This window comes from Anolis sagrei, chromosome 1, assembly GCF_037176765.1.
Source record: "Anolis sagrei isolate rAnoSag1 chromosome 1, rAnoSag1.mat, whole genome shotgun sequence".
Classification (NCBI taxonomy): domain Eukaryota; kingdom Metazoa; phylum Chordata; class Lepidosauria; order Squamata; family Dactyloidae; genus Anolis; species Anolis sagrei.
The window spans coordinates 55582070-55609054 of NC_090021.1; the positions used below are offsets into that span (position 1 = coordinate 55582070).

Here is a 26985-nt window from a genome sequence, read left to right on the forward strand (position 1 = left end):
TCAGAAAACCCAATGAATAACAGCATTGGGTGGCCATTTTCTAGAGGCATTCTCTCCTGATGTTTCACCTGCATCTATGGCAAGCATCTTCAGAGGTTGTGAGGTCTGTTGGAACTAGGAATATATCTGTAGAATGTTCAGGGTGGGACAAAATCTGGCAACCAGTATTTTAAAAACTCTAAAATTATAACAGCAAAACAACACCCAAACACAGGGAAACTCCAGAGAGTTAACAATCAGAGACTGCTAATCACTTCTCAACAAAAGATTCCCCCAGGCACTAACAAGCCTCACCAAAAAACTGCCAGGCCATCAAATGCTAAATTGAAACATTCACACCTAGCTCCCAACAGACAAGAGTTCTCTGTCCCACCCTGGACATCCCACAGATATATAAACCCAATTTTCTTAGTTCCAACAGACCTCCCAACCTCTGAGGATGCTTGCCATAGATACATGCGAAACGTCAGGAGAGAATGCCTCTAGAACATGGCCATATAGCCTGGAAATACCTACAACAACCCAGTGATTCCAGCCATGAAAGCCTTCGACAATACAAACAGCAGCATTGTTTGCATGGTCTCTGGGTTCCAGTTAGTAGTCATCCTCTGATTGTTAAATGATATCACAGTTTCCCCAACCCATTCTTCAACATCAAATAATAATAATAATAATAATAATAATAATAATAATAATAATTTTATTTATATACCGCCCTCTCCCCAAAGGGACATAGGGCGGTTTCCAACATATAAGGCAAACATTTAATTTCTGAAAAGAAAACCCTACAGACAAATTACATCAAAATAAGCACATTCAATAATATAACACAACCTAATTTAACTTAAAGAACAAAATTACAACATCATTAAATACCAAAATCCTGTTAAACCCACACTAAAATTTAAAAAAATTTAAACCCAATTCATTGTAGTTCCATCAGTAGAGGTTCAACAAACCAATGGCCACGACTACAAAATGAACATCGCCAACTCGTATAAAAGGGTTGGGCAAGGGATAATTCAAACAGACTGTCATAGGTACAGGGAAGTGGATGAAGTGCTGGACAGAGTGCTATCTGGCTACCTAGGGACTGGGTCTAGGGATTAATCATTCTCGAATATTTGCTGGAACATCCAGGTTTTCAAATCCCTACAAAAGGAAGACAGTGTGGGGGCTTACCTAATCTCCCTGGGGATGGTATTCCAAAGTTGGGGGCTACCTATGAGAAGGCCCTCTCTCTTGTTACCACCAACTGTGATTGTGACGGTGGCCTCCCCAGCAGATCTTAGAGCACACGCCGGTTCATAGGGGGAGATGCTATCTCGAAGATAGGCAGGGCCCAACCATTTAGGACTTTGTAGGTCATAACCTGCACCTTGAATTGGGACCGGAAACTTATCGACAGCCAGTGAGCTGCTTTAATAGGGGTGTCATACGTTCCCTATAATTATCTCCAGTTAGAAGCTTGGCTGCCGACCTTGTACCAATTGCTGTTTCCAGGCCATCTTCCATGGCAGCCCCACATAGAGTGCATTGCTACAAACCAATCTGGATGTAACCAAGGTAAAATGTTATATAAGCACCACATGAACAAAGACATCTTCATTGGGAATTATGCGTTTTAATTTTAATCAATAAGGCAGGAAATGAGAGAAGGAAGATGTTGAACCTAACAGTGGATAACTGAAGAACAGGCTGTGATGCATAAAATAATCTGAAATTGTAATATTTCATAAAGCTGACACTGGAAGCTAAGCTGCTCTAAACATGAGGAACAGTGGCTTTATATGAAGAGATTGCTCTTCCCAAACACATATGTGAACCAGAAATTTAGACTGCTGCTGCATCCAATCATATATTGTAACATCTTCATCTAACCAGAAATCTCCAAATGTTCAAACATTGCTTTCAGATAAGAACTTATTTTGCAAGCACAGTTTGATCAATTGCTTCTGACTGAAAGCTTTAAGACTTGTCTGTAAAAAAATGTTTTCAGAAAAAAGATGCCCAAATGCACGTTGATTTGTTAGAATTATGAAAAACATTTTTTAAAAATTACATAGACAAGAAAAAAGCATAATTTGTCAGTTTCATTACAGACATCATGAAATGGCTTTATACTTTGTACAGATATAGTAGCACTTTGTTTCAAGTGAAGTTAAAATATAATACCATGTATACTCGAGTATAATCCATCCCAGATATAAGCCAAGGCACCTAATTTTACCACAAAAAACTGGGAAAACCTATTGACTCAAGCATAAGCCAAGAGTGGGAAATGAAGCAGCTACTGGTAAATTTCAAAATTAAAAATAGATACCAATAAAAATGCATTAATTGAGGCATCAGTAGGTTAAATGTTTTTGAATATTTACATAAAACTGTTATTTAAGATAAGACTGTCTAACTCTGATTGAATCATTATTCTAACCTTCTTCAATGTAAATGTGCTTATGCATCCTTCCAATGATCACCATAGTTTATTTTAACTATACATTTTGGGGGAAATTCTGTGTATATATGAGTAAGTTGGAAAGACTGGCACTGAGAGAGGAGAGGAAGGTACGTGCTACATGAGAAAGGAGGAGACGAAGGAGAGCTGGACTGCTGTATGGAGAGGTGAGGGTCCTGGCAGGGAGGCATGAGGCTGAAAGAACTTTCCCACACCTTCCCACCAGGACCCTCACCCGAGTATAAGCTGAGAGAGGCTTTTTCAGCATAAAAAAGGGCTGAAAAACTAGGCTTATACTCGAATACATACAGCATATTGTTCAAATCTTTTTCAGGGATTTTTGATCAAGTATTCAGGAAATAGAAAGTAAAGAGATATAACTGAATTCTTACTAATCATCTGTTGACAGATTAAAACATAGTCAATCTGTATCTTGATAATGAGCAGGGGAAAAAACTTAAACGTAGTTTTGTAGTAATGGAAAAAATATTGTACAATCATCTTACCCAGCTGGTTGATTTTCTCACTCTGTTTACTTTTGCTAGATTGTTGATTTGATGAGTGGATTTATATCTGACCTTCCCGACACCGATACATTCAACAAATTAGATATGAAGGAGGCTAAACATGTTTTCTGTCACTATTGGCTTTTAATTTCTTTAAGCACAATCCTATACTGCCTACCCAGATGTAAACTGACTTCAATTGTGTATATAGTTTTTTTAATTTGTGTACATTTTCAAACCTGAATGTTCTGCTTAGTTTATCTTTCTGTCAAATCAAATTTTTCTTTGTGATCTATATGCCTTACACAAATTGATGTTTGCACTTGTATAGAAACCCCATCAAAATATTCAAGAACTTGGAAGAATCCTGATCTCCTCCAATGTGGGTCATGGATAACCACTTGAAAGTCCAGTTACAGGTAAGTATAGTAACCTGTGCAGACTTTGTGCAGTTTTTCAAAAGCACAACTCATATTCAGGTAAATAGGGGCTTTCCATCTGTAGTGGCTTAATTACTAGCAGATAGACTTCAGTGAAAAGGATAGCAATTAGCAGACAGGGAGGAATGAAAGATAACTCATTATGGCTGCAGTAGGGGTACTGCTTAAAATGGATTCCCAAGTTCTCTCTGACAAGCTCCTCTTAAAGGTGATGAGAATCACCATGCAATACAAGATAATCACAATCTGGGCTCCTGGTTACCACTTTTATACTGATGTTAAGGTATCACTTGCCATTTCATATGAAACAGATTCACCTTTTCTCACTTTGGTGGACACTTTACTTTGGGAACTGGTTATGTGACATGTGGATGCCTTAATTCTACTCAATTCTCTTGGCTTTAACTAGTGAATAATTTTATGGGTAGAAAGGGAACAGAAAACAATATCACCAGTATCTCATCTGCTTTAAACAAATCCATATTGCAGCCACCTTAAAAATCATGCATAGTTCTGGTCACCACACCTGAAAAGGGTATATACGAACGTATAAGTTATCTTCATGTATAGGTTTAGAGCAGGTTTTGGATTTAAAATTAGGGATATTGTTATGACTTGTGGATAAATGAGGGTTAAAGTATGAAACTCTACTCAGATTCATTCCATGGAGGGGCAAAAGAGACAGTGCTACATCGGGGGGGGGGGGGGGGGCAGCTGTCCCCGACTACTGGTTTTCTATGTAGGCATTCAAAAAGGCCTTTCACCACTATATCTAGAGACAGCAATTGTTTCTTTTTAAAAAAAAAAACCCTTAAGGTACAGCATCGACATTTATCAAAAAATATCATTCTCCTTCTCTGGGTTGAGTGGCAAAAGGCAACAACTTAGTATGTCTTGGGAGAATATGCTCTCTCTGCTGTGGCTGTATTTGTGGGTTTTTAAAAATACTTGGGCAGAAAAATAGTGGTTGTGTTGGTGGCTCTTTAGTGCTACCCTGCCTTAATGGGGAAAGCAGAGATGGTTGGTGCCTTGGCTATGGCAAATTCATGAATCATATTTCTGACCGTAGCTATGCTATCCAGATTGACCTTTAATGTTCAGAGAAATATTTTCACAGCACAGACTTATAGCACTGTATTCCACAATATCTCATGGAGATCCAAGGTTTTATAGTTTGGTCAGAGATCAAAAGTCAACCTGGCAAAATGGCACTACCTCGAAGAATCCTCCACCTTGTGCGACTGTGGAGCAGAACAAACAACTCAGCATGTATATGCTTGCCCACAATGCCCTGCCTCATGTGCAGAGGAAGAAGCTACAGACAACATTGCAGTCGTAATTGCCTGTTTTTGATCCCTTACTATTTAGCAGCTTGTGCTCCCCTTGTTTTATCAGTTGTATACTTCTTTATGAAGTATGCTTTAGACTTGAAATAAATAATAGTTTGGGGAGGTGCCAAGTCTGTTTTGATTAAGAAATCTATATTTGTTGTTCTCAACTGCCATTATATTGACTTCAAATTATGGCTAATCTATGAATATGAGACCTTGAAGACACCTTACGATCAACAGTCCTGCTGCTCAGGATTTGAAGACTTAGAACCAGAGTTTTTTGACTGAATATATCCACTTGTAATTACATTTGCAGTCCACTTTTCCTAATGCCTTCTACCTCACCAAACATTGTTTTCTTTTCTAGTGACGCATCTATTTTCATGATATGTTCAAAGTGCAACAATCTTATTTTCAAGGAGAATTTAGGATTTATTGGTCTTTTCAGCAGCTCACAGGATTCTTCAGGACTACATTTCAACTGAGTTGATTTTCTTTCTTTAGCTTCCTTCATAGCTGTTCTTCTGATCTATTGAATGCAATCCCCATTCTGAAGAATGAGCTTAGATATGAAAAATATTTAAACATTTAAATGTCTTTAAAATCTATTTTTAAATTATCTTTGATACTTTTGTTTTCTTAATGTCCAGTTGTGAACCTGCTTTTATACTTTCTTCCCTGCTTTTCTTCAATGATTATTCCAAGTTTTTGCAACTTTTTCCTGGCAGAATAGTGTCATCTGTATCTATGAAATTCTTAGTGTTTCTTCCTCCAATTTTCATGCCTCCTGCCTCCAAATCTTGCCCTGCTATATGTATGGTATGTTCAGCATACAAGTTAAACACATACCCACAAAACATTACTCCAAATTGTTGAACCATGGGGAATAAGACAACTCCTATATTGGTCACAAGACTAGATAACGTTTTGAATAGAACAACATATGTTTAAAATATATTGCTATTACAATGAAAGATAGACACTTTTGAACTGTGGTGCTGGAGGAACATTCTGAGAGTGCCTTGAGCTGCAAGAAGATCATACCAGTCCATACTCCAGGAAATAATACCCAACTGCAAACTGGAGGGAAGGATATTAGAGGCAAAGATGAAGTACTTTGGCTACATAATGAGAAGACAGGAAAGCTTGGAGAAGACAATGATGCTGGGGAAAATGGAAGGAAAAAGGAAGAGGGGCCGACCAAAGGCAAGATGGATGGTATCCTTGAAGTGACTGGCTTGACCTTGAAAGAGCTGGGGGTGGTGATGGCTGGTCACAAAGAGCTGGAAACAACTGAACGAATAAACAACAAATTACAATGTCAGCCATTGTACAGATTGTATATATCAAAACTGACCTTAAGTATATATATTTCTTTTTTTACTCTTTCTTACATTTGACTTCATTTCAGTGAATTATCCATGTAGTTTTTATTTTGACAGCTCTCTTTACAGCAGTAAAACAAAATGTGTGCATTGCAAATGGCAAAGATTCAAATTTCAGCTATGTTTATCCAAAATAGCACTGAACTGCTTCTGTACTTATGCTATACTGCCTACAGCCTTACGGAAGGGGAGACAGATGGGATGAATTTAGCAGGGAAACAGCTGGGGCTTGAAGAAGAGACAAGCAAAAGTTTTGCTATCAGGCTTCATTATATATCAAGGTACCAGTAAAATGTGTATCCGTAAGGCAGCCAAAAAAGTGTGTGTCATTTGACTAGTGATAATTACCTTTTCTCAACAGCTGACAATGTTCTAAGTTGCATTAAATAGTTATAATAATTAAGCAATAAGAAGGCAGGTGATGTTTTGTTGGGGATTATTGCTTGCCTCAGGTGTGCTGCAAGGCACAAGGCTGAAGGGCAAGTGATTTCAGCCATCCAAGAAACAGTGCAATCCCCTAGAAATGGTTATTAAGAATGGAATTCCAAAGGTTTTAGATATTGCAGTATCTTGTTGATTTTGTTGACATGGGACTGGCATTTTGATAGCCAGTGACATTGTTCTCCACTCTTTAAAAAGCCATTTCTCATATCCCTTATTTCACCATCAGTGGTAGAATTAAAAACATAGCCCCGTTAATTTGGATCGATATTATGATTTGTGATAAATAATTTGTAATACGACATACATGTTGGAAATGTATGTAGTATACTGGATTATTTTAGTACATATCAATCCACATGATACAGATTAAATATTTTCAAATTTACCAATGCAATAGTTTATGTTCAATAGAGGAAAAGTGATATATAAATATAATAAATAAAAAGTACTCTGAGATACCAAAAAGTTTTATATTTCCTGATATGTAGGTTTCTGTAGTTATTGTTTGAGTCTGCTCATGTTTAATTTCTTTCCAGAAATATTTTTCCTTTGGCTTTCATGTAGGGATGCAAATTCTTGACTACTTTGTGAAAATGGGAGGACTACTTGAAAAATACCTGTTGGAAATGTAAGCAATAGGATTATTTTTTTTCATATGTGGTAGTCCTGCAAGAAGGCAAAAACATTTTTGGATTAAGATCCATAAAATCACAGAAAAAGTATGAAAACTAAAAAAAAAATCCACACACCCAAAGACATTCACACTAGGTGTAACAGATATATCATTTTTGAAGACATATGACAGACCTTTCATTCTGGTGACAACTGCAGCAAGAATTGATAAAGCACAGATGTGGAAACTAGAAAAAACACCAAAATGGAAGATTGAATAGTAAAAGAAGCTGAAATAGCAGAAATTGACATTTTGACAAGATATCTTCAGAGCAAAGACCCTTCAATAGTCAAGAAAGACTGGGAATCCTTCAAACATTTTCTTGAAAGAAAAAAATTCCATCTTGGGGATTTCCTGTTCAAAATGTTAATCTATTTACCCAATCAACTAGATAATATGGAAACAACAAAAATGTATATGAAAAAGGGATATGTAAACATTTTATTATATATTTTTTTTAAATGTAAAAAACCAAAGCCTCACAGAAAGGAATAATACCAGTTTCTGTAGCTAATGTAATCATGCACCTGGCTTTAAATCAATTCTTATCATCCACACAGTGAAATTGGTTCCTCCCAAACTGGTTCCAACCTCCACTGTAGTGTCAGTGTTGTTGTTGTTCATTCGTTCAGTTATTTCCGACTCTTCATGACCTCATGGACCAGCCCATGTGAGCGCTCCCTGTCAGCCATCACCACCCCCAGCTCCTTCAAGGTCAATCCAGTCACTTCAAGGATGCCATCCATCCATCTTGCCCTTGGTCGGCCCCTCTTCCTTTTTCCTTCCATTTTCCCCAGCATAATTGTCTCCTCTAAGCTTTCCTTTCTTCTCATGATGTGGCCAAAGTACTTCATCTTTGCTTCTAATATCCTTCCCTCCAGTGAGCAGTCAGGCTTTATTTCCTGAAGTATGGACTGGTTGGATCTTCTCGCAGTTCAAGGCATTCTCAGAACTTTCCTCCAGCACCACAGTTCAAAAGCATCTATCTTCTTTCGCTCAGCCTTCCCTATCTTCCAGCTCTCACATCCGTAGGTGACTATGGGGAATACCATTGTTTTAACTATGCGGATCTATGTGTCAGTGTAGATGGGGCCTAAGTTTCAAAAGATCCTGGATAATACTTGGGAGGAACACATTTTGAAGAACTTTATACGGATCTTAAGAATCTTTAACTATGTAGCCTCTGCTTTCCTTATTTACTACGTTGTGGCTGCATATTGTCATATTTTTTTAATTTTACATAAGGTAAGACTACAAATGCATTTCCTTCCTCTGCTCATAAGTTCTTGGATCCAAGCCACAAATTTTAAAAGAGAAAATATTACACATTTTGGGGGAAAGGGAAGAAAAATACAGAAGTGCTAAACTAATTTTGTTAACATAATCAGTCTTAGTGACCATTATATAGAACAGCAGACCTGAGAAAGTGGTGTCACAGAGAGAAAAAAAACCCTCTCCAGATGATCTTTGAGCTTTAATGGTAGGCATGGTCCTTCAAATAACCTGAACCCAAACTGCACAGACCCAAGCACTTAAATAGAAAAGGTCTGTCACACACTCATGTTCCCCATAAATTTAAAAAGAGTTTTGATTTCCTTTGCTTCCTCTTACATATTGTGCAGCTTACTGTGTTGCCTGTTTATGTGCACTGGTGAGGATGACAAGAATAAAAATGTGTCTCACTCATCTTATCTTTTGGGAATTTTTTGCATATGAACTGTATATTTGCTATGCTAGATCATGCCATAAGATTTATTTAACTTGCCAGCCTACTATATATGACTTAAGAACTGTATAATATGTCTGTGGTGCATAGATGCAGAACACACAATTCAGCAGTATGAACAAGAGAGTCAGCCATATGATTAGTATAGTATTTATGAAAATACTATAGTTTATTGCAGTCATTCTCCCATAATTTCATTCAATTTGATTAAATGGACCCCTTGAAAAAAATAAGGCATTATGTAGTTATACAAACTACCTATGAGGGAAAAAGGGAATCCACTCCATTTCCATACATGCTTTGTTTTTTTCAAAAATGCCTTACAGCTAACATGAGCGACTGAAAGACAGCTTTGCAGAAATGCTGTGCTTTCCTAAAATGTCTGAAGGGAAGACCACTCCAGGTACTTGGCTGCCAATACATCCCAACAGCATGGCACACAGTGCAGATTTGACACATTGAATCTTTGTAAATCTAACATCTATGAAGTCAGACAAGATTGTCTCTTATTCATAGTAAAAGGGAAATGCAGATATCTGCCGTCTTGTTACACAGATGGCTGTAACTTTTTTTATTGTTAACATACAGCCACTGATGCCTGAGGAATAGACACACATCTGCCTCAAATTGCCAGTCCTCTAGGCTTTTCCTTTGAACTGTAGTACTAGAAAGAGATCAAGTAGGTGTTAGAAGCCAATTAAAAAAAACAAAAACAAAATATTAACGATTCCTGTAGATGTACAGCAAGTGAAATAAAGTAAACAGACTAAAACTCTGTTTTGGAATTGTGCATGTCGGGGAAATTAGTCATTGCAATTGAAAAAGAAATAGCTATTTAGTGTGAGACATTACTAGAAGGAATGCATTTCAACGAATATTGTATTGTGGCGTACATTATGTATGTATTATGGCATAATGTCTTTCTAAAGTATAAATACAGGAAGGTTTTTTTGGGATATTTACATTTTTTATAGTTTGTTGAATACTATCTCTTACATTGCCTGTCAGCTGTCTCAATCTTGTGTCACAGCTAGGCTAATGCTACTTTATATATATTGAGCAAGTGTTTAAGAAATATTTAACACAATTCCTCACACAGAATGGTTTCCAAACCTTTTACCATTTTGATCTCTCTGCTTCAGAGACATTTCAGTTTTTCAATAGACTTTTTGAATTGTGGTACCCAGACCTCCCCAGGAATACCCACAGTATTCCTGGGGAGGTCTGCCCAGAACAGAATAGAGTGGGACTATGAATTCCTGTGATTTAGGCACTATTCTCCTATTTGTGCAGCCTAGAACTTCAGTTTTTAGCTGCCACATCACACTGTTGATTCAAGTTCATATTGGGGTTTACAAAGAAGTCTAAACCCTTTTTGTATGTACCCTTGTCACACATTATCTATGCATTTCATTCTGTTCTGTTTAAGCAAAGTAGCTTACAATTCCTGCTGTTGAAATTCATTTTGTTAGTTTAGGCCCATCTTTCAACTCTGTCAATGTCATTTTAAAATTTGATCTTGTCCTTTGGATGAATAGTACTCTACCTAATTTGGTTTCATCTGCAGATTTGATAAGCATGCTCTCTGTTGCATCACCCAAGTAATTTAAAGATGTTGAATAGCAGTGGAGCCAAGACAGACCCTGATGCACCCTATTAGTCACTGTTCTTCAGGATGAAGAGAAACCATTGGTGAGCAGCATTCTTTTGAGTTAGTCAATCAATCAGTTAACAAACCCATCTAACAGTTGCATTGATGGAAATATTTGATGGCATATATCAACACATCAATAGCAGTTGATGGCAGAAGAAATCTGAAAGGGAAGGAATTCAAACATATGATAAATTCATGATTGAGTCAGGGAGATTTCTTAAAGTGACATAATGGAATGGAATCTCTTCCATTTGTACACATAGGAACACTGAATGGAAGCCCTGTACACTGCCACAATTATCTGTTGACTGGCACCAGGGAAAGAAGCTAGAGAAACATACCCCAGGATGGTAGAACTGACATTGTCCAGGACTGGATGTCTCACCTGGCCAATGTGGATTGTGAGAAGGCCTAGGTAACACAGAAGCTTGATATGACTGCCCCAAGACAGATATGACAGTGAGGGAAACCACAACTGTCTGGGCCACTATGGGATGTTCAGAAAGCATCCCACTGTATCGCTTCAAATTGTAGATATTGTTTTGGTGATAAGATGAAACAGAGGAAAGCTGTAGATAATAAAAAAGGAAGGCATGGTCATTCAAGTTCTTCCACTTGTGAAACAAAATCAGAGCCCTATAGAGAACATCAACCAGTACATTCTCCTGTGGAAGATGGGCCACTGTAAGATACCTCTTCCATTTGATGCAACCCTTCTCAGGGATATTTGCCACACACACACACACACACACACACACACACCACTTTTTTAAAAAAATCCAGAAGAAGCTATAATTGGCTACCAAAGACTGACCAAAGATTAGTCGAACAACCCCATGTGAAATCAAATCAAGGCAAACCATTATCCAAATCAGAGTTGGAGAGAAAGTAATGATCCAAAACTAAAGAAAAGTCAAAAAGAAAGAAGAAAAATTGTCAAAGCAAATCACAATCCAAAATCCAAATAAAGAAAACAGGCGGAACATAAAATACATGTGTAAATTGTTAAATTTATTCAAATGAAGCTCAGGATATGATAAAATATATAGATACTATCAAAGTCATGAGTGGGAAATATCCAAAGAAGTCCATTCATATTTAATTTCAGAAGAGGAAATACCTGATAGAAGCATTTCCAGTTAAAGAGGATTTTAGTGATGACAACACAAACACATAGAGACCAAGCGATGAAGGACCCAGGAAATACAGTTTCCAACTCAAGTGCGAGAAATGTTTGTGTTTTCCCACATGCTAGAAATAACCTGAGCTGTAGTCAGTTAAAATTACTAGGAAGAGATCATAGGTATCTGAGAAGTGCATGTCAAATGAAAACTCTGCATTGATTCCTACAGGAATCCAGAATATCTACTGAATTATTTTGGTCATGTTTCTGACAATACAGTATAAGAATTGAAGGATCCATCAGGATTTTTTTGAGCTGCTGTTTGGATATTTGTAGCTGCTGTTTTCGTTCCCTGAGGCGTAGAGAGTGTGCTTTGCCTAAAGTCGCCCAGTGGTTTCACAGCCACAGTCAAGGTTCAAACCACTGTGCTACATTTTCTCAATTCTAAATTCCTTCCCTCTTTTCCTCCCTTCCTTTCTCCTTGCCTCCTTTATTACATCCTTTTTTCCTCCCTCCCTTTCCTTTTCTCTTCTTTCCTTTTTGTCTTCCCTTTTTCCGAGCCTTTCTTTCTCCCTTCTTCTGTCTTCCTCCCTCTTTCTTCCTCCCTTTCCTCTTTTTCCTCTTTCTTTTTTTCTTTATCTTTCTTTTCTCTGCCTATCTCCTCCTTTTCCACTTACTTTGTCTCTTTTTTTCCCTTTCTTATACAAACCAGAGAGGACGAAGGCAGGAGAGTACTGGCGAGTGGTGCGGGCAGCGCTGTATGGGTTGCACCAATGGCTTGTGCAGGCCGCATCTGACCCCCGGGTCATATGTTGTGTAGGCCTGATCTATTCTTTCTCTTCAGTGATCCTGGGCAGGGGGATCTATAATCAGGTTTAGTGGAGTAGAAGACTATCTCAAACATCCACAAGTAGAGCTTGGTCACTCATATATGTACAACCTTGGAAGTCAGCCACAATTAAGAAATAACTACTAGCAAAGCAGCAAAGGGTCACTTGGATATCAGGCATCGAATTATATACCACCCTGCCTTGAATAGCACTTAAGATATATCTAATCTCAAGAACAAGTGTCTGCAGTAGGGTGTTAACAAAAAATGAATTTATAGGGAAACAATCTATACCATAAGACAAATCACCAAATTAGGAAACATAAACATGTTGCTGTTTATAAAGCAATTGACTGCTAAAACACAATTTAATGGATTCTGATATGAATATTACCAAGGGGATTGGAAATTGGGCCAAAGGATTATAAATGACAAGACTCATAAACAGCAAGTAAGACATTTAGAAATTCAGTGAGAGGAAAAAACTAGAGAAGTGGCATTTCTTAAGCAGATGTAGGGGTGATTGCAGATGGCATGTTAGAGAAGGTCAGCTGCCTCTGAGGCAATAAGCAAGAAATTTGATTTGTAACTAAATACAAAGAGGAATCACATGAGATGGGAGAAAATAGTACCCACAATGAAGATAAAATCTAGTTGCAGCACAAGTTTCCAGCAACAACTACTCCATTTCACTATTCCGGGCCAACAGTAAACACAGTTATTGCATTACTATTTAATAATCAATCAAATAAGCACAAGAAACAAAGATCCCACAAGCCCAACTAATTTTACACATTTCTGACTAGGAAGAACTCTGCACATCCTAAATAGCCAACCATAGAATTGATACTGACTTTAACTGGGAGATGGATTTTTTAAAAAAGTTTGGCCTTTCTAAAATATACAAATTAAACAGTTTTCAAGTTTTTCAGGTATCTAACTTTGCAACAATACTGTTTATTAAAAAATAAAAGTATTTTTAAAAAAAAAACTATTCAAAAATATGGCTAATGACATAGACAAGTGAACAGCTGCTCAAACAAGGATACAAGAAAAGCTGAATATAATATAATCAGTCAATCCATCTGGTCAACAGTGCAGATAAAAAGAAACAGCCTAAAATCATGTGTGAAACTGAATATTGTTTTAAAACTGCAAACGTTTAATATACATTTTTAATATCTAATGAATTATTTTGGTCATGTTCCTGACAATATATTAAAAGAATTGAAAGATCCATCAGGATTGCTTTAGGAGACCAGAAAGGGATAATTTCATAGAGCTTCCTACCTTAGCTTCATTTTCTCATGCATTTTTCCATGTTGGATACACTGGATCTCCAATTCCTCATTCCTTTTCTGCATCTTTTCAAGCCTGCCATGAACATACTCATTTTCCTGACTAAGCTGGCCAACTTCAGATCTAGAGAATTAAGAATACACATGATAGATGTTGCTAGATTTCATCCTGCAATGTGAAATCACTTTAATAAAATTCCACTGCACATCTGCATAAGAAGCATCTTATTTCTACAAGAAGTACATTGTTGAAAATTAAAATAAGTATTACTGTAGTAGTTGAAGGCATACATCTATGGACTAATTTTGATATAATACATTTATAATAAATACATTTTTGATATAAATATAAAATTAAATTAAAAGAGACATTGCTTATCCTTGAAACTTGCTTAATTAAATTTGCACATTCATTTATCTATTTTTATTATGTTTTTATGTTTAAAAAGTATATGTTGAACTGCAAAAGTTTAAGAATTTGCTATAACCTATCAAGCTTGTTTGCATTTTAGGCACAGGAATGCAAGTGGTATTACTGGTGTAGTACTGCTTGAAAAAAATAGCATCAAGAAGTCTCTGTAAGCCTTGATTTGTTTCTCCTGTAAGCAAATTCAACATTTTGGATATGTACAAAAGTGGATTTTAGCCAGCTTTGTTCTTTCAATTTTTGGTAGACAATGTACACATTTTGCAAATGCTTTGTTCAGTAGAACTGTTTCTCACATTGAAAAAAATAGCAATTTTAGGATATTGTAATTAAATATGGTCAGTTCTATTAATTTAGATCAGGACAATTTAGTAATGGGTTGAACCTCATAGTAACAATTTGGTTTTTCAGACAGGTTCTTTTTGTATTCTGATCCTTTTGCTTCAACAGATATTTTACTTCCAATGTTTGAGTGTAATGACTGCAGCCGTCCAATACAACATCAATTGAACATGCAGAAAAAAAACAGTTCAACCGGGTGCATGCTCTTTACTTCAATTAAACTCTCACAGTTGGATACCTACTGTTGCCAAAATGGTAATATAATTTATCCATTCTAGTGAAACAGTAAAACTACACTAAAAGTCATTTAACAATATTTATAACATCATAAAAAACAGTGTTAAAATATATGGACTGCAATATGCACCAAAATTATAAAATTTGTTTCTCATAATCAGTGATTAAAAACGGGATCATTTCTCTAGCTTCAATACACTCAACCCTGGTGACAGATTAGAATTCAAATCTTAATGATCAATTTACAATTAACAAGATAGAAGTGAAACAAATTAAACCAACCATTATATATAACGAGACCCAATGGACTTCCATTGTTGCCCTTAATTACAAAACGCAAATCACAAATACACAATGGACAGTATCAAGCATCAATCCACAAGCTTCAAACTCTGAGACAATTCGAAAAAGGGCAAGCAAAATTATACAAAGAATGCTAAAGAACAATGCTTTACATTTCCATGTGTATACCCTGTCAACTGTGCAGCTTGAGGGGAGTAAGTCCAGCACTTCCAAAATCCACCCATATATGTAGGAAATATTTGCTCATGGCAACTTTTATTATTATGGATACTTCATATCAATTATCTCTGAATACTAACTATATCTATTCACAATTTAAAGTAGCATCCAATCATAGTAAAGCAGACTTGCAACTACTTGGATCATATAAATCCACCATTATTTATCCTGGTTATAATGAAAATGATAACAAGATCCAGCAGTTAATTGATAAGAAAAGGAAAGCCTTCTAAACATGGCAGAGAGATACCAACTATGCCAGTGCATCAAAAGATGGACCAGAGAACTCAAGAACATCTGGTGGACAAAAAAGGCTAAAGAAATCCAACACTTTGAAGGTGTTCATGATGCATGGGGACCCTTTAATGCCACAGAGGTCATCTATGCACCAAGAAATCCTGGCATATACCCTCTACGCTCATCAGATGGAACCAAACTTCTGAAGGATAAAAAAATCAACTGCACTATGTTGGAAAGAGCACTACCACAACCTCCTTAACTGCAGCTCCAACGTGGCCAAAGAGGTTATCTTGAAACAACAAACCAGGGATGAGCTTGCAGCACTGCCTAATTTGGAGGAAGTCAGCAAAGCCATCAGACAACTAAAAAACAACAAAGCTAGCAGACCTGATGGGATCCCTGCTGAAATCTTTAAAGAGGGTGAACCTGAACCACCAGCTCATTGAAAAAGTGTGGGTGACCGGGAAAATCCCAGCACACTTCAAAGATGTCACCATCATCACCCTTTTCATAAAAAGGTGAAAGAACAGACTGTGGAAACTACTGAGGTATCACCCTTCTAACCTCCGCTGGGAAAATCCTCACAAAAATAATGGCAAAACGCCTTCTACCTATTTCAGAAGCCATCCTCTAAAAATCCCAGAATGGCTTCCATCCCTCCAGAGGAACAGTGGGTATGATCTTCACTGCACAGACCTCCAAGGAAAATGTAGTGAACAAAATCAACCTCTGTACATGGCATTCATTGACCTTGCAAAGGCATTTGACACAGAGAATCGCAATGCTCTCTGGACTATCTTCCAAAAAATCTGATGCCCTGACAAATTCATAAATATCCTGCAGCTCCTCCATGATGACAACAGTCTTGGACAGCAGTGGCTCCTAACCCATAGTGAACCATTTAAGGTGGAATCAGGTGTCAAATAGGGATGTGTTATTGCTTCAACCTTATTCTCCATCTTCATCGCTATGATACCACACCTTGCTGATGGGAATAATAATAATAATAATAATAATAATAATAATAATCAAAGCATTGCATGGGAACTTCCTTGACAAAATTGAAGGAAAAGTTGACAGGGAGAAGACCATCAGTACAAATGCAATTAAGGTCAGGAACGAAAAATCAGTGGATGACCCAAAATGCAGACTGTGCAAGGAAGCTGATGAAACCATGGACCATATCCTCAGCTGTTGCAAGAAAATCACACAGAAGGACTACAAACAAAGACACAACTCTGTGGCCCAGATGATTCACTGGAACTTATGTCACAAATATCACCTGCCAGCAGTAAAGAATTGGTGGGATCATAAACCCGCAAAGGTCATGGAAAATGAACATGCAAAAATACTGTGGGACTGACAAAGTTTTGGAACACAATACACCAGACATCGCGATTGTGGAAAAGGAAAAAGTCTGAATTATTGATGCTGCCATACCAGGCGACAGCCTCATTGAGGAAAAACAACAAGAAAAACTCAGTCGCTATCAATACCTCAAAATTGAACTGCAAAGGCTCTGGTATAAACCAGTACAGGTAGCCCCAGTGGTCATTGGCTCACTGGGGGTGCCGTACCAAAAGATCTCAGCTGGCATTTGGAAACAATAAACATCGACAAAATCATGATTTGTCAACTGCAAAAGGCCACCTTACTTGGATCTGCGCGCATCATTCGAAAATACATCACACAGTCCTAGACGCTTGCGAAGTGTTTGACTTGTGATTTTTGATACGAAATCCAGCATATAGATCTCGTTTGCTGTGACATACTGTTCTTTTGTGTCAGTAAAATAATAATAATAAACTTTATAACTCGCCTCCATCTCCCCGAAGGGGACTTGGGGTGGCTAACATGAGGCTGAGCCCAAAAACAATACAGCATAATTAAACACAAAACAACAGAAAAATTACATAACAAAATACATAAAAGAACAAAATAAAATAAACAGTGCAAAATAACATAATAAAAATCAAACACAAAGGGCAGGCCAGATGCACGAGATAAATGTTAAAATGTTAAAACCCTGGGTGAGATAGAAATAGAAAAAGTGTAATTATGAGAGGAAGCCCAAGAAGGAGGAGCAGTGGAGTTTGACCTTTATTAAGGACGGGGAAGTGCAGAAACTTCCTACCAGAATGGAAATCATCTATCTGACAGATGGCAAGCTATTTAACCTCAGCAGACTGAAAGCCAAAGCCAAGGTCACAACAACATCTGTTATAGAACTCCAGTATACTAATGATAACATAGTCTGTGCTCATTCAGAAGAAGGCCTACAAGCCACTATAAACACCTTTACAGAAGCATATGAAAAGCTTGGCTTCTCACTGAACATTGAAAAAAATCCCAAGTGCTCTTTCAGCAGGCACCAGCCAATCCTTCTGTAATGGCAGAAATACAGTTGAATGGTGTAATGTTGATCACTTCTGCTACCTTGGCAGCCACTTCTCCATAAAAGTCAACACTAAAATACAACACTGCTACAGCTCTGCAAGTGCAGCATTTTTCCAAATGAAGCAGAGAGTGTTTGAGGATTGGGACATTCATAGAGCAACCAAAATGCTTGTTTATAAAGCCATTGTCTTCCCAACCCTGTTATACGCCTGAAAAACGTGGATCATCTAGAGATGTTACACTCAATTTCCAGAATGATTCCATCAGTACTGACTCCGAAAAATCCTGCAAATCTCTTGGGAAGACAGGCAGACAAATGTCAGTGTGCTGGAAGAAGCGGACACCACAAACACTGATGCGATGATTCTCCACCACCAACTTCGCTGGATTGGACACACTGTTCGAATGCCCGATCACCGCATCGCAATACAGTTATTATACTTACAACTCAAGAAAGGAAAATGGAATGTTGGTGGGAAGGAAAAGAAATTTAAAGATGGGCTTAAAGGCAACCTTAAAAACTGTGGCATAGACACCGAGAACTGTGAAGCCCTAGCCCTTGAACGTTCTAACTGGAGGTTAGGTATGACCAACAGTGCTGTGGAATTTGAAAAGGCACAAATGCAGGACGAAAGGGAGAAACATGTGAAGAGGAAGACGCGTCAATCCATCCCTGACCGGGACTACTTTCCACCTGGAAATCAATGTCCTCACTATGGAAGAACATGCAGATCAAGAACAGGTCTCTACAGTCATCTACGGACTCACCGCCAAGTCACAACACTTAAAAGACAATTATACTCAGACACGAGTGATCGCCAATGATGACTGATGATGACCAGAATATATATAATTAATACTTTACACTTCTGGAAAACTTATCAAAATAATCTAAATCTTCAATAAAATGTACTTTGTGAAGCTCAAACAGAAAGAACTTGGTGCTTCAGCACTCAATGTTGGTCAAAAATAACATGAGGCAGCAGTGTGATGCTGAATCAAAAGGATAATGCTGTTTTAGTCTGCCTTAACAGAAGCACATTTTCCAAACCAAGTGAAATAACAGTACCACTGTAATCTGCACTGTTCAGATCTGGAGTAGCTTATTCATTACTGAGTGACTCATTTTTAAGAAAAATACAGACAAGTTGGGGCAGGTTCAGAGAAAGGCAGAAAGAATGATATGGAGAACAAAACATAAGAGGAAGGGTTGAAGGAGCTAGGCATGTTCAATTTGTTGAAGGGATGACTGAGGGCCAAAACAATTGTCACAGGGAGAAGGGAATAGACTTGTTAGCTGCTGCCCCAGGGAATAGAAACAGTTCAGATGGCTTTAAACTCAGGGGATTTCAATTGAACCCTAGAAGGAACTTCTTGACAGTAAGAGCAGCTCAGCAATAGAATCAATTGCCTAGAGCGGTGGTGGAGTTTCCCTCTCTGGGCATCTTCTGGATGACCCCCACCACCACTAAAAAATATTTGTGTAAAAACCAATTAAGTTCTTCTACTGCAAAAATTGCAAAGAATTCTCCAGAACCGAGTCTGGCATGTGCAATGTTAGTTTTGGTCCTAAAAAGGTGGATAACAGCATCAGCAGCAATGTCAAAGCAAACATATTAAACATATTAAAGACAACTGCATATACTCAGTGGAGTGGGTCACTGGCTAGTAGAAGAAGCGAATGGAAGACAGGATATAAGTGTGAGGTGGGGTGGGGGGAACCACACATTCATCTGTTCATACAGACAAATCAAACAACACAAGAGGTACTAACTTCAGCAATAAGATGAAAACACACTATTATTTATTTACGCTATTTCTATCCCGCCTAATTACACCCTGTCTAATTACATCCTGTGCAATTAGTACTTTATCAGTTAAGCAGATACCCGTATATACTCGAGTATGAGCCGACTCAAGTATAAGCCGAGGCACCTAATTTTACCACAAAAAAAACCCTGGGAAAATGTATTGATTAGAGGATAAGCCGAAGGTGGGAAATGCAGCAGCTACTGGTAAATTTCAAAATAAAAATAGATACCAATACAGTTTCCTTAATTGAGGCATCAGTAGGTTAAATGTTTTTGAATATTTAAATAAAACGGTAATTTAAGATAAGGCTGCCCTTATGTTTTTACCCTGTTTCCCCTTCCCTTCTGCTCCCTCACCCATATTGTGCTTCAGTCGTTATATTTATATTTTTAATGTACCAAACATACCAAGTTTGTATGAAAATGTGACTATTTTCTATGCTGGTCAATGACCGAAATAAATGATTTGATTGATTGATTGATTAAACCATTATTCTAACCTTCTTCAGTGCAATGTGCTTTACGTATCCTTCCAAGAATAATTGAGTAAAATAATGTAATATTAATAATAATAATAATAACAGAGTAAAATAATGGAAATGTAATAACAGTAATAAGAATAATAAAGTAAAATAATAAATGTAATAATAATAGAGTGAAATGATGACTGTAATAATAAATAGAGTAAAATAATAAATGTAATAAAAATAATAATAACAGAGTAAAATAATAAATAACCTTGACTCGATTATAAGCCAAGGGGGACTTTTTCAGCCTAAAAAAGGACTGAAAAATTAGGCTTATACTTGAGTATATACAGTACTTAAGTTGCCTGTAGATAGGTTATGTGGAAAATAAAGATCACTCTTACAAAAAATATGTACTTATTCTTGAAATGTAACAGTATTTAAGACCTATCCATTTGGTCACTGTTCTGTTCAAATACAGTAACCACATGTAAGTAACAGCCTATACATGTGCAGCATATACTAGCAATTTGAGACTGAATAAATGTGTCAGAGGTATATTAACACCAAGTATGTTGGGCATATGATATATAAATGAAAACACATATCGTGAATATGTAAGAGGGATTTCCCAGTCCACAATAAACACAAAATCCTGTGTCCCTATCTATACAGGGATGGAAAATGTCAAGATCTGAGTATCACAACCTCATATTTAAGTGCTCATGTTGAAGGATAGGAGAGGGAAGAAAGAGACCAGAAATGTGATATGGAATCTGAAAATATAAGTGCAAGAAAATTGAATGGTTTCACTCTTAAAACCAACTGAAAAAATGTAAAATATAAATAAAACTAATAACTTATCAAGTTACAGAGCCCCCATTAGTAAAGAAGCCTACACATATTTCTGTACATTTACATACCTGTTTTTTTCAGTGACACTTTCAAGCTTCTTCGCCAAAGTACAACATTCATCTTTTAATTTTGATAGAAGTGCATTCTGGGACCTTAGCAACACATCTAGTTCATTTACTAGAAATCATATGTGCAAATATTTAGAATTTCTTCATATACAAATGTTTAGATAAAATACAGGGCATTTTAAAACCTAAGCTTTTTCTATTCTAAGAGGAAAGCACATTTTCTTTTGAATAGAATGCCTTAACTAATACTGTAGCAAAATGCAAAACTCTGTAAAAGTGTTGTTTTTAATTTACAATACCATAGCATCATATACAGTATATATAGCAAATAAACATACATTATTTGTGGGGGGAAATGTGTCTCATATCACAGCATTATATATATATAGGGCCCCTTTCTGACTTTTGGCCCACCATGTACAAGTGCATGTTCCAGCTTCTTTCGATGCATCGTATACTTATCAGTGACTATATCTGAATAATGGAAGCTTCTTGAACCAAATATGGAGCTCTTTGGTTCTCCCTAAGAATAGCAAGAATCAGTCTTCTTTATAGGAAACATATACTTGTGGGTTACCATTTTATGTCAAATATTTTATCATGGTTTTTAAAATATTTTTGTTGTTTTATAGTGTACACAAGAAACAAAGTAGAAAATTTAAAAAACAGAAAAAAGAAAAAAGAAAAAAAAGATATACAAAAGAGCAAGCAAGTTTTCAAAATGATATACAGTTATCACTTGTTAAACATGTGAAAATTTGGCTGTACAGTTAGTTTGTAAATATCTGTGACTTAGGAAGAGAGGGTGAAGAGGATAACACAAAATTTTAGATTGTGGTTTATTACTGTATTATGATATCATATATAATGTATCAATTCAATTAAAAAATTTAAAAAGTGGGATCAAAATGCTGCAATATATGAAAGAGACCCAGGACTTACAGCCTGCCATCTAATGTCATAACAATAGAAATATACACTATTGTTAAACTAAAACTATAGTTTATGGGCAGATATTTAATATGAAAAGGTTATTAGGATGTTTTCACCATCCATTTGATCTGTGACAGAGTAAATGCATCATTTGTTTTCGAGGAGGTCTAAGGAGAATGGTTGCTATCACTGTCTTTAGCATGTGGTCAAGCTAGAATTCTGCTGCCAATGGATGGGCAAAACCAAATGGAACGAAGCATCTTCTAAGTACCTTAATCCATGTTTTTAAAAAACTTTATTTATGCACCTCTTCTCCCCGAGAGGACTCAAGGCAATGAACAGTCACACACTTTGATCCATTTAATACAAAGCATATACAAAAATTAAAAAATTATTAAACAGTGTTGTGTGTGTTAAGTTAATAGACAATAAATAAAATTAAAATGCATTTTAAAATACCCAACCTCCTAAATCCCACCCACAACCTCCCTAGCCACATGTCCCTTATCCTTCTTCAAATGCCTGCCTGTAAAACAAAAGTTGTTTGAGGTTGTCAAAGTACAGCCCACAAGCTGCATGTATCTGCCAGACTGTACTTTTGCAGCCCCTGAAGCCCACATTCCATTCCATTAAAAAAATTAGTGTGGTTTTCAGGCAATTCAGAAAACTCCTCAAATGCATGAAAACCCATAAAAACATTCCTTACATGCATAGCCACCTTAATATCTCCATCATCTGCTGTAGTGTCTATCAAAATGGCATATGTACTTGACATCACCAGCCAAATTTTCCAGACACTGTTCAAAGGCAGCCCCAATACAGCATGTTATAGTAATCCAAATGAGATGTAATTATGGCATGTACCACCATAGCCTCAAGGATTGAGTGCAGTTAGTGCATCAGTTTTAATGTGAACTCCTGGTCACCACAGAAACCTGGGCCTCCAAGTTCAACACCAAGTCCAAGAGTACACCCAAAATGAGAACCTATGTTCTCAGGGGGAATGTAACCCCATCTAGCACTGGCCTGCCTTCCAACTAACCAGGAGCACCTCTGTCTTGTCTGGATTAATTTCAATTTATTTGCTCTCATCCAGACACTAGTTGAGGACCAGAACAGCTTCCTTGGCTTCGGGTGGAAAGGGGCTGGGTGTAGTAGAGCTGAGGGTCTTTTGCATATAGGTGGCACTGCACACCAATACTACAGATGACCTCTCCAACTGGTTTCATGTAAATGCTAAATAACATGGGCGACAAAACTGAGACCTGAGGGAACCCACAGGCCAACAGCCAGGGGCTCGAAGAGAAATTTTCCAGCACTATTTTCGCCCCTCTAGGAAGGAATGGAGTCACTGTAATCAAGTTCTAGCAAGGTGGCACAGAAGTATACCATGGTCAATTTTTTATTTTATATTATGAAATTCTCCCAGAAATATGGAACCATTTATATGCAGTACGGGCCAGTAGGTTATAGTCAAGGTGCAAAAAAAACAAAAACAAAAACAAAAAAAAACAACACCCATACTCCATCAAACTATCACTTTTTAATGTGGACTATTATGCTTTGAGTTCTTGGAATTGTGGTACAGAAGCATCGTAACAAACTAATAAAAGTGAACACTTTTATTAATTAAATTAACTTTACAGGCTCTCTCCCAACCGTTTGGCATTCATATGTGAAGACTCTAATTCACATTATATGCATGATGTGAGAAGACATGGATAGCTATATCCAATATCTTACTGATGTGTAACCTACATTCCCGAACTATGGATAGAGCCTGAAGGGCAATGTATATTTTGAAATAAAAAATATCTAAGGGGAAGTAAATTTATTTATTTGCTATTGTTTTCTTTGCCCTTTAATAAACAGTAAATGTTTTGTTAAACCAGACATAACACACTAGTAATGGTTTGTTTTTGTTTTTTGTCATGTCAGGAGCGACCTGAGAAACTGCAAGTCGCTTCTGGTGTGAGAGAATTGGCCATCTGCAAGGACGTTGCCCAGGGGACGCCCGGATAATTTTGATGTTTTATCATCCTTGTGGGAAGCTTCTCTCATGTCCCCGCATGAGGAGCTGGAGCTGGTAGAGGGAGCTCATCCGCCTCTCCCCGGATTCACACCTGCGACCTGTCGATCTTCAGTCCTGCCGGCACAGGGGTTTAACCCACTGCGCCACTAATAATGGTAAAGACATATTATTCCAAGCTTTAGTAAATTGACCAGCTTCATTTACACTCCACGCACAAACTGAAATGCCTTTATTTTGGCTCAATGAATTGCCAACTGCAAAACATTTACCAATTGCAGTTTGAGAGTTCAGGTTCTGAAAATGTTCAATTTATGCATATTTTCTGTGATAATGCCATTTATAGCTAAAATATGCAAATATGCTACAGTTCTAAAGCTCATGGTATGGTTCTGTTGTGGGCCTAAAAAGCAGTTAGTCCACCCCCAATATTAAAGGATTGCATACAATGCTCTGATTGCAACAATTCTGTAAATCCATTTTATTTGCATGCTATAAAGGTAAAGAATTATAGGACAGCTGTGCCAAAATATTGGAACACATCAGGTTCCAGTCATGCTGGCAGCTGTTGACAATGTCCCATATTTATCAATTTAAACTGCATACTTTGGGTTCTCATAGCTGCAAAAGATTAAAGATCTATCTAGATTTGAAGAGGACTGAGTATACAAATGCTAAAAATGTGTGAGGCTGCAAAGATTAAATAAAGGAACATATTAATTTGGAGCCAGTGAATTACATCCAGCTGCGACAGTGAATTAAGTACCGATTAATGGCTAAAGCTTTTCTCCAGTTTGGATTCTGAAGCAAACTCATTAAGCTTTTAGAGTAGCTATAATGTGTGTACTGTGGGAACTGTTCAATGCTATTCAGGAGACTTTAACTGTAAGCTCAGAGCATTTCCTGCAGAGCTTCTGATGCTATTTTCTTTATATAACATGTGTGCCTGAAAATGCAGCCAAAAACAAGTCCTTTGTTTTTCTACTTTGTTGTGGTCTCTCTCAGCTTTACGTTTCTTGAACACAGGTAAATAAACTCATAATCCAGATGGTGCAACAGATGTGAGAGCAGCACTCTGAAATCAACAGACAGTGGGCAATACTTTCCATTTTCTCTTTTAAACGCTAACTAATATGTAATTCGGAATCTCCGGTGTAGTTAGCATCTGCTCCCTTCGGCCAGCCAAAGGTTACAGGTGTTCCTGATGTCATTTCACAGTAAGGCGTGGGTCAGGCTTGTGAGTGAGTGCCCAAGCTCTAATCTTTCCCGACCACCTACCAGTTTTATCATGCTGTGCCTCCATTTGCTGCATCTTCTGTGTCAGCTCCTGCTCTCTCTGCTGGGCCTGAAGGGCTCGGGTCTTTGCTTCCTTGTTAAAGCTGTGCTGAATATTCTCTTTTTCTAACCTATGGAAGCGTTAAAAAAGGTGGACGCTTAGGAAAAAAATGTTAAACTGTGTGTGCCACATAAACCCCGCCACTCTAGTTGTCTGAAAGCCACATAGTAACGCAGTACCAACTTCATTGAGGGAATATTCCAATAAGGCAGATTTTGAATTTTGTGATACTAAATAATCATTTTAATTCTCATCCAATCCTTAGTAACAAAATAATAAATAAAACATTGAAAATTAATCAGAACAATTCTGCAAGTTGAAACACCATAAAGCCAACTTTATATTATATTTTGAGCACACTAGTATATGAGCAAAGACATAACAAATGCATAATCAAATTAACAAAATCAAATCAAGAAGTGCTTTTAATTGGGACCAAATGTACACAAATGGGATAGTAATGTCAAGTTCTCCAGAATTCATCAGGCTCAAGTGATACTAAAAAAATGTTGTGGGGAGGGGGGTCAGGAGGGCTCCCCAATCCATAGGCCCACCTTGGGGAAGAGAAATTAGTATATTAGAAGAATAACTCAAAACCGGTTGCCTCTACTGGTACAACAAAAACACTGTATAAGTTAAGTCAGTCACTGTCAGAAACAAATTATTATTATTTTATTAATGTATATACCACTTTTCTCCTGATAGTGGGATTCAAAACAGCCAACAACCTATTTAAAATAATACATATTAAAAACAAAATTAAAAGGGAATGACTAAAAGTATTAATATAATATTTTAAAAATAAGTAAACATTTTATGGAGTTAAAGTATATTCACCCTTAAAATATTAAAATGCATTAAAATATTAAATATAAACCTTTAAAAGTACCACCCAGCATTAAAAATCCAACCCTGATCAGTTTGTTAAAGTCTGGGAGCGGTCACCAAGAAGGTTGTCATGGACCAAAAGAATTAGCAACTCTCTTGCTTGCTACATTCAATAGGAATCTGAGCTTTTTCACTTTATATAGGGAATATTCCTTCTAATGCTTCCTGATGAAACAAGTTGCACTCAAAGTAAGTGGACTACCCCTTAAGAAATGTGTCCCTGGACTACACATTTGGCTGTCCTTCCTGATTCTTCCCCTAAGTATTCAGTGCTTCGGTCTACTGTCTGGTTTGACTTGGGACTGCTGCACACTTTGGCTTGTTGTTAGAGGTCCTGCCCTTGATAATTTTGGATCACCATCTCTGATCCCAAATGTCTGTCTCCACAATCTGTTCAGGTCATGAACCGGTGCTTGGCCGCTGTCACGGACTGGATGAGGGACAACAGATTGAAACTAAATCCAGACAAGGCAGAGGTACTCCTGGTCAGTTGTAAGACCGAACAGGGTACGGGGTTACAGCCTGTGCTGGATGGGGTCACACTCTCCCTAAAAGCACAGGTACGCAGT

The 26985-nt window shown here is 37.3% G+C and overlaps 1 protein-coding gene across 10 annotated transcripts in view; it reads right to left on the reverse strand.

The window, feature by feature from the left end:
- The window catches only part of SDCCAG8 (SHH signaling and ciliogenesis regulator SDCCAG8), a 102752-nt gene that overhangs the window by 26815 nt on the left and 48952 nt on the right, over positions 1-26985 (reverse strand). For 4 of the 10 annotated variants that reach the window (XR_009629937.2, XR_010909352.1, XM_060753917.2 and 1 more), the window contains exons 14-16: positions 25471-25598; positions 21231-21339; positions 13857-13988 (exon numbers count right to left, since the gene is read on the reverse strand). The exons of 1 other annotated variant lie outside the window; for it this stretch is intronic. Coding sequence is in view for 4 of the 9 variants with exons in the window: in XM_060753917.2 (XP_060609900.2) it covers positions 13857-13988; positions 21231-21339; positions 25471-25598 (369 nt within the window). In the remaining 5 variants the exon portion in view is untranslated. The remainder of the gene's footprint in view (positions 1-13856; positions 13989-21230; positions 21340-25470; positions 25599-26985) is intronic. 5 more of the 10 variants (XR_009629940.2, XR_009629939.2, XM_060753919.2 and 2 more) reach the window with 3 other exon arrangements.